The sequence below is a fragment of the Mugil cephalus genome, chromosome 4 (genome assembly GCF_022458985.1).
Source record: "Mugil cephalus isolate CIBA_MC_2020 chromosome 4, CIBA_Mcephalus_1.1, whole genome shotgun sequence".
Classification (NCBI taxonomy): Eukaryota; Metazoa; Chordata; class Actinopteri; order Mugiliformes; family Mugilidae; genus Mugil; species Mugil cephalus.
In genome coordinates this window covers 4,593,909-4,600,834 of record NC_061773.1, presented here as the reverse complement: position 1 = coordinate 4,600,834, position 6,926 = coordinate 4,593,909, and the positions used below count along the sequence as shown (strand labels likewise).

At 43.5% G+C, this 6,926-nt stretch overlaps 1 protein-coding gene across 2 annotated transcripts; it reads right to left on the bottom strand.

The window, feature by feature from the left end:
- Positions 1 to 35: 35 nt before the first annotated feature.
- mfap2 (microfibril associated protein 2) lies at positions 36 to 6,207 on the bottom strand. Of its 2 annotated transcripts, none has more exons than XM_047584010.1 (9): positions 6,073 to 6,207; positions 4,455 to 4,516; positions 2,738 to 2,785; positions 2,337 to 2,363; positions 2,152 to 2,241; positions 1,992 to 2,033; positions 1,815 to 1,902; positions 912 to 985; positions 36 to 821 (listed from the first exon to the last, which is right to left on the bottom strand). In XM_047584010.1, the coding sequence occupies exons 2-9, from the start codon at positions 4,483 to 4,485 to the stop codon at positions 718 to 720; spliced, it is 504 nt and encodes a 167-aa protein (XP_047439966.1). In that variant the 5' UTR covers positions 4,486 to 4,516; positions 6,073 to 6,207; the 3' UTR covers positions 36 to 717. The 2 variants fall into 2 exon arrangements, with proteins under 2 accessions (XP_047439966.1, XP_047439967.1); XM_047584011.1 differs by having other exon boundaries at positions 6,068 to 6,130.
- Between the last annotated feature and the right edge of the window lie 719 nt (positions 6,208 to 6,926).

Below are 6,926 nucleotides of genomic sequence, written 5' to 3'. Positions count from 1 at the left end.
ACTTAGAGCAATGAATCAATCACACACTGAACGGCTGCAGTAAAAAAAAAAAAAAAAAAAGGTTTATTTTTTACTTTATAGTGACAGTTTTACAAAGCAGTAGTACAGAGGCTGTTTGTGAGATGCCTTTATAAAGCACTGGTTGCCACTGCTCGGCCGCTAAGCACGCACCCGGAGGGCAGTAGTACAAACACTGAGGTCACTCACCACCTGCTTGTTCACATATCTCATGATCTTCTACAGTGAGACAGTCCATGGCTGGGTATCGATTAGTTCTGTCTGATGTCAGTGCACAGTGGTCGACACTGCTGAGTTGATCATCACGACAATGACTGCTTTTCAACACAAGTACAGTAACGTATGAACAAACACAAAGCATGAGATTAATAAGGTACAATATGCAAAAAAAATAAAAAATAAAAAAAGACAGGGTTTTATGTGCACCTCTAAAAGTTTTTATAGCACCAGTGATTTATACAATCATCAGTTTTCTTTGGTGAATATTCATCCCTACACACAGGATTTACTGGCAGACAGAAACACAACGAAGAATATCAAATGCAGAAGTGATTTTTCGCACAAGAGTAATGAGCTGTTCGGAGGAGGGAGTGGAGGGTAAATGAGGATAAGACGAAGCGAGGCAAATCAAAAGAAGGATGTGGAGGACGAGGAGGTGGAAAAAAGCGGCAGTTTCTGGGCAGGTAGCGTCCCTGATCATCAGCAGCCACCGCAGCTCTTGCCGCAGCTCCCTCCTAGCGACGCGCAGTTGCCGCTCAACGCCGCCACCCCGCAGCGAGAGAACTGGTCACGGCACAGGTCCGCTGCAAACACACACACACAAACACACAGGGTCAGTTAAAACGGGGCTCGGCGTACGAACACACACAAAGAGAAAGCGCATTGAAACCCACCTCTGAGCAGCTCCTCGTGCGCACACACGGTCCTCACGCAAACCTCCTTGTTGATGACATACACCCGTCTCAAACTGAATGGAAACACATGTAGAGCTCACAAATGAGGCCAAAAAAATGTGATTGTAAAGGGTTAGTTCAGTGAAAACACGGCGGATGGTCAGAAGCAAATCAATGGCACGGGTCAAAAGTTGTGTGAAAAACAAATCTGCTGCAGTTCTATACTTTCTACAGCGTAAAGAACTTAACTTATTCCTCTGTGCTTCAGTGTTTTTGTCTAAATCGTGTTAAAGGAAAATCCGAGCTGTTGCAGGGAGCAGCCTCCTTTCCTTACATCTGTAATTTATCAGTCAGTAACATACAAACTCACTGGAACACCAAATGTGTTTTAACCCCACAGCTTGGTGGGGTTGGTACTTGGCAAATGCATAATTAGTAGTAAGCAACTACAAAAATGCAGCATTTAAAAACAGTGCAGAGGATTGTTCACAATAGTCTTTATCCGTTAATTGTGCAACAACAGAGCACCAGTGAGGCCTCTGTACATTTATAATGCATTTGCTTTGTAGAGACATAAAACCTCCAACCTACTTTAGTCCCGCTGCGGCTCCTGAACAATTATTACCTTATCGATATTTGCCCGAAAACCTACTCAAAATTCATCGAGAAACGATACCACCTCTCAGCTTTCAGTGTTACATTTTGTTTATGTGCTGGCAAGCTGTTTGAAAAGATTTGACGGATAATTTGTACGTTTGTGCAGCCAAAATGGAGCCATGTGAATCTACTTAGACCGTGTTTGTTTGCGCTACAAACATCAGAGGCGTTTTAGCTGATGTGCAGCCAGCAAAGACAACAACTACGTGAAGGACTCATTTCGAGGTTGTCCCATGCCACGCGTACCTGTAGAAGCAGAGGCTGTTGAGGCACTGCTTGCATGGCTTGTGGACGGAGTAGAGTCTGGTGCAGGGATACTGCTCCTCTCTGCAATCTGGGAATCAACCAAAACAAGATTTCACTTCATTTCTCCTTTCTACATAAACAGCTAACTAACTGTGTTCTCCTCCCGAGCTCACTCACCGAGAGGGCCCGGCTCCGTGGGCTCCGTCTCCGGTTCCAGCTCTTGACGTGCAAATGGAAAACAGATTTACGATTGAGACAAACTACTTTTAAATCAGTTTTATTTAAATATGACAGTGCCGTTGATTAATCTGACGGGAGGAGAGTTCAGCGAGCAAACCTGATTTCTCAGGACGGACCACTGTCTGGAGCTGAACCTGCTGCTGGTAGGTTCCAGGAAGAGAGTCATGGTTTGCAGACTCTGGGTTCTCTAAACAAGACAAGACAGATCATTCGTCACACGCTGACATTTAAATGTGGGAGCGTAACGTTTCGAGAACATCCAGGAGTTTGTAAATGCTTTACCTGGAAAGTAATCCGGCCCATAGTCCTCTGCGAAGCCATAAAACAAGCAGGAGGGAAAAATGTTTCATGAGATCAACGGATACAGTGAAAACTCACACAAAGAACACTGAGCCATATAAAATGAACCACCTGCAAGCTGGAAAGAAATAAAAACAAGCAGCTTTTGAGGCCGTAATCCATGACTTCATACACAAGATGTTTACAAATGATAACATGCAGGGCGGTCAAAGTGCTATTTACACTGTGATGCAGTTGCCATGCGGGAGGTAAACAACAGAGCTCCTCCAGGCAAGGAGACACATCAGAGGACAAAGAGGAATCGGGAACAGATGTGCAGAGTTGGGTTATAAACCGATGCATGGCTGGAACAATGCAGGCCAATATTCTCTTAATGAACTCACCCAGGAAGGGAAACTGGTCTGGGTACTGAAGCTGGGCGAGCAGCAGAACTGTTGACAATTCAGACGGATAATCACAAAGACGGAGTGACGAGAGAAATGCAGGGGTAATTAAGTTCTCTGAATGCACCACTTATCATGTACTTATGCTTTTCTTGTGCAGAAAATATATGATCTACTCTACATTTGTTCACTTTTGGAAGTTTTTTAAAGCCGTAGTTTCCTCTTATCTTAAGGCAATGATAACAGTTTATACGTTTTAAAGCAAAACAGTGTATTTTTTTAAAGAAGGAAACATTATTTCATCTTACAAACGACCCTTACTCAACTTTGCCCTAATTTCTCTGCATGACTTGTAGCATATGGTGGCTAACGTTAGCAAAGCTAAGCTACTTCAGACATTCTGTCACTGACATCGACGCAGGGGTTCAGTAAAACTGAGAAATTATTCGGGAGCATGTGAAGAAAATCAGAAATGGGGTTCCCAGATGGATAATATTTGTAATGGCAATCATAAACCTCCTTGAACCTATTAAAGCTCTGCAGTACACCAACAATACTTGGACCTGCCCTTGGACCCCCATCTATCCATACCCTATGAGAGACTTTGCTAGTTTGGACAAGGCCAGATATCACATGTACATCTTTGTCTGGGGCCCCCAATAACCTAAGATCACCCCTGCTTCACCGCGTTAATGCATTACCTTTATGCTGTTGTTTGCACTTTACTGGTGTTGTTTTCCATTCATTTGTGGCTATTTGTGTGGTCTATACCCGAACAAATAAGGCTGGAGCAGCAACAAAACTCAGTAACTTGTGTTATTTCCTTTTTCACGTGGTGTTGTTTAATAATAAAATACTGTGACAAGTGGTTGGTTGGTGTAATGTATTCTTTGCCCCTTTCAGTATCACGCTATTCACAACAGTGAGGAGGTGGAATCCTCGGTGTTATTCTCATTTAGTTAATGTTTTCAATCGTCTCAAAGACAATTTTCCCAAACTGCTTATCACACTCGATGTCACTTTTGTGGTTTCTGGTACTGTGGCTGGACGAGCAGCAGAAACTTGGAAAGATTTGGGGTGTGAAGCTGAACAGGAGTTTACTGTAACTAGCTAACAGTGGTTTGGTTGAATCTTTGTGGATACTCCAGGCACGTCAAGCTCTCAATGAATAATACCTAATGTTATTTTAACCCAAATTTACTGACATTCTTTATTCACTGTCTCAATAGCACTAAAGCACTTGAGAGCACAGAGGCCATAAAGGATAAATTAGTCAAGCAAACAGTCGTCAAATAACTGCTTGTAAAACCATAATATTTTTTTCTCATTTCAATCAGTGCCAAGTCGGGTGTTTGCCGATGTAGGGACCAGGGCCTGTGACCCTAGATTTGCTAGTGCAAACGATGGCTGCCCTCCAGCTGATGGACCTAGCTAGCCCCAGCTTCCGGTTCAACCTTTTGTGTCATGAACATGGACTACTGCCACCTGCTGGTGTGGCGTTATTTCCTGTCATCTACGACCAGAACAAATGTGCTTGTTGGCCGTTGCCTGTAGTTGTTGAGATGTGTTCAAGTGCAACTTTTTTGGTCGAGCAAACAGATGAGGGAAGCCTGTGTTTGTTGGCTGTTGCTTTATTGCATCCATACCTTTAGACTGATCTAGGATCTGTAGGACTGAAACAAGTGCCACAGCACACAGAGGAATGTGGTGCAGTTACCTGGCATGCAGATTAGTAGGAGGACTCTCATGGTCACTCTGGGAGGTAGACTGACTTCAACACTGGAGACAGGATCAAAGCAGTAATCAAAACAAAACAACATGGGGGAACGAAGTGTTTAGTGCTAGATGCTCCTTTGCTCCCCTGAAATCTCCTCTCTTCTCCCCTCCTTGCCCTCTGTCACCTCTCCAACCCCCACCGTCACTCTCCCTTCCTGCCCCCCGCCCCTCCCACCCTCCTTCTCCACTGGCCCCTGCATAGTCACTGCAAGAAAAAGAGGGGGAGAAAACTCCCGACAGCAAGAATGTGGCACGTCTGTCTTCCTACGAACAATCTCTCTGTTTTCCTACTTCTCCTCGCTGCAGCCGACGGTCTCGAGGCTGCATTCCAGGAAAAGAAACAGTGGACCCCTCAACCCCACCCCTCTCTCCGAGTTCCCCTCATCCCTCCCTCTCTCCCTCCCTCCCTCTGTCTCCACATCCTTCATTTCCCCTCTGTCGCCCTCAGTGGTCATTTCCTCAAACCCTTCCCCCTCCTCTCTCCCCCTTTTTCTTTCTTCTTCTTCTCCAGCCCCAACCATCAAAGAGCTTCTTCGGACTCAGTAAAAATGACAAGTGGACAAAATAACACGAACACTGACACCACAAAGACATCTCAAAGACATCCGCTTTTTTTTTTTTTATAAGTTGTCAGTTAGGTTCAGGAAGTCACACTGTTACATACAGTAAAACCATTCACTGCTTTTCCACTTTGTGGAAAGTATGAATGCTCCTCCTCCATCGCAGCACTGTGGACAACTTCATACACTCAACGTTAAGCAGTGGTTTTGTTCACATCCCACACTGTGGTGCTTTTTTTCCCCCCACTGTATGTGACTGCATGCAGATTTTTGTGAGGCCGCACAGGACACAAAACGTGATTGAAACACTGTTTGCACAAGTTGTGCATGCATGTCACTAAATCTGATTGTGTACCAGTTTAACACACACACATACAAACTATTCTTCTTGTGCATCGCAGTGGCTATCGGAAACCATATGTTTTCACAGTGCACATCTGGGAGTGATTACAGCCCCCCCTCCCGCCAAGAGTCCTTCACTTTCCAGCTACAGAGACCCCATCTCCCCCCACCTACGAGACACACACTTTCACATAAATTACTGAGCGTTTCTGGGGACAGTAACAGGCCCTACTGTCAGCCATGTTGCATTGTCATTTCCATGCAAATCTGAATCCTAAATCATCTTTCCATGTGCCCTCATCGACCCCTACTCTCGCCTTTTTTTTGGTTTCTCCCTCTCTCCAGTGCCATGGCCGCAGACCGTGAAGTCCCTCCTCCTCCTTCTTCTCTCCAGTGAAAACACAAGACCACATGTCAACTCTCAACAGCCATTAACACACACGCAAAATCCTCCTCAATCCTTCGGTCAGCATGCAGAAAAAAAAATAAAACTCACCAATGCTTCAGTGGGTTTGAAACACTGCATGCAAACTTTACATAATTACCTCCTGTCTCCTTATTTTTCCTACCATGTTCTCAGCATAAATAAAGTTAGGTTTTGTTTGACTAATTCATTCCACAAATGTATCAATGAAAAAAATACAACCCAGACCTCACCTAACTTCGGTCCAATTAGCTCCGACCTTCACCAGCTCTCATGCGTCCTGTGAGTGCAGAGGACCTCGCAGCGCCACATTGTACCACCCCACATCTCCAGTCTCCTCCCCGTCCAGTCCCCGGCCTCCGCCAACCCCCGGTCCCAGCAACAAACTGGTTATCAGAAGATGAAGGGACCCGTTATTGATGGGTGCTGGTTGTTGAGTCACACGAAGAGCTGCAGACGTGAGGACTATAGATCAGATCGAAACACAAAGATTGGTTCAGGTCACATGATCAGCAACTACGTTTATCCTTCACAGATTTTCTTAATTTCAGTAAATTAAACATGTCAGATTTTTACTAAAAATGTTGGTAAGATTATACTGCAACACACTTTTGTTTTTTATTAATATCGCATTATTGTGTCGTTTCTGTATATTAATACTGCGTGTATCTAATAGGTACTTTAATTATATCTAATTTTTGACCAGACTGGTTTGCATTATTACATGTATTATGATTTTATTTATTTATTTGGAGGGGATTTGTTTCACATTTTTTTCTACCTCATCTAAAGTTTTTTTTTTAATTATTATTATTATTATTATTTTTACGTCTGCTAATAGACACCAACCAACACAAGCCGGCGTAAATTTCCAATATAAGACCAGATACGTTTTATTAAATCAAGTAATCTGGTTGTTATCTGGTTCTATTTTAAGAAGCTCTGTGGATAAAATTTAAAAGGCAAATAAAATACTTATATAACAGGCTTATTTTGTGTAATCTGTGTGATTTTACCTTATTAATTCCCTATAAAATCATCTAATACAGCTGAACACATTTAAGACACGTCAGTATGATCTTTTTTC

Excerpts from the sequence above, each read along its gene's own strand:
- mfap2 (XM_047584010.1), bottom strand. The coding sequence starts at position 4,485 with ATGAGAGTCCTCCTACTAATCTGCATGCCAG. Across the intron at positions 2,786-4,454 it reads CCTACTAATCTGCATGCCAG|TTCTGCTGCTCGCCCAGCTT; the intron begins GTAACTGCACCA and ends AATTGTCAACAG. Across the intron at positions 2,242-2,336 it reads TGGGCCGGATTACTTTCCAG|AGAACCCAGAGTCTGCAAAC; the intron begins GTAAAGCATTTA and ends TGTCTTGTTTAG.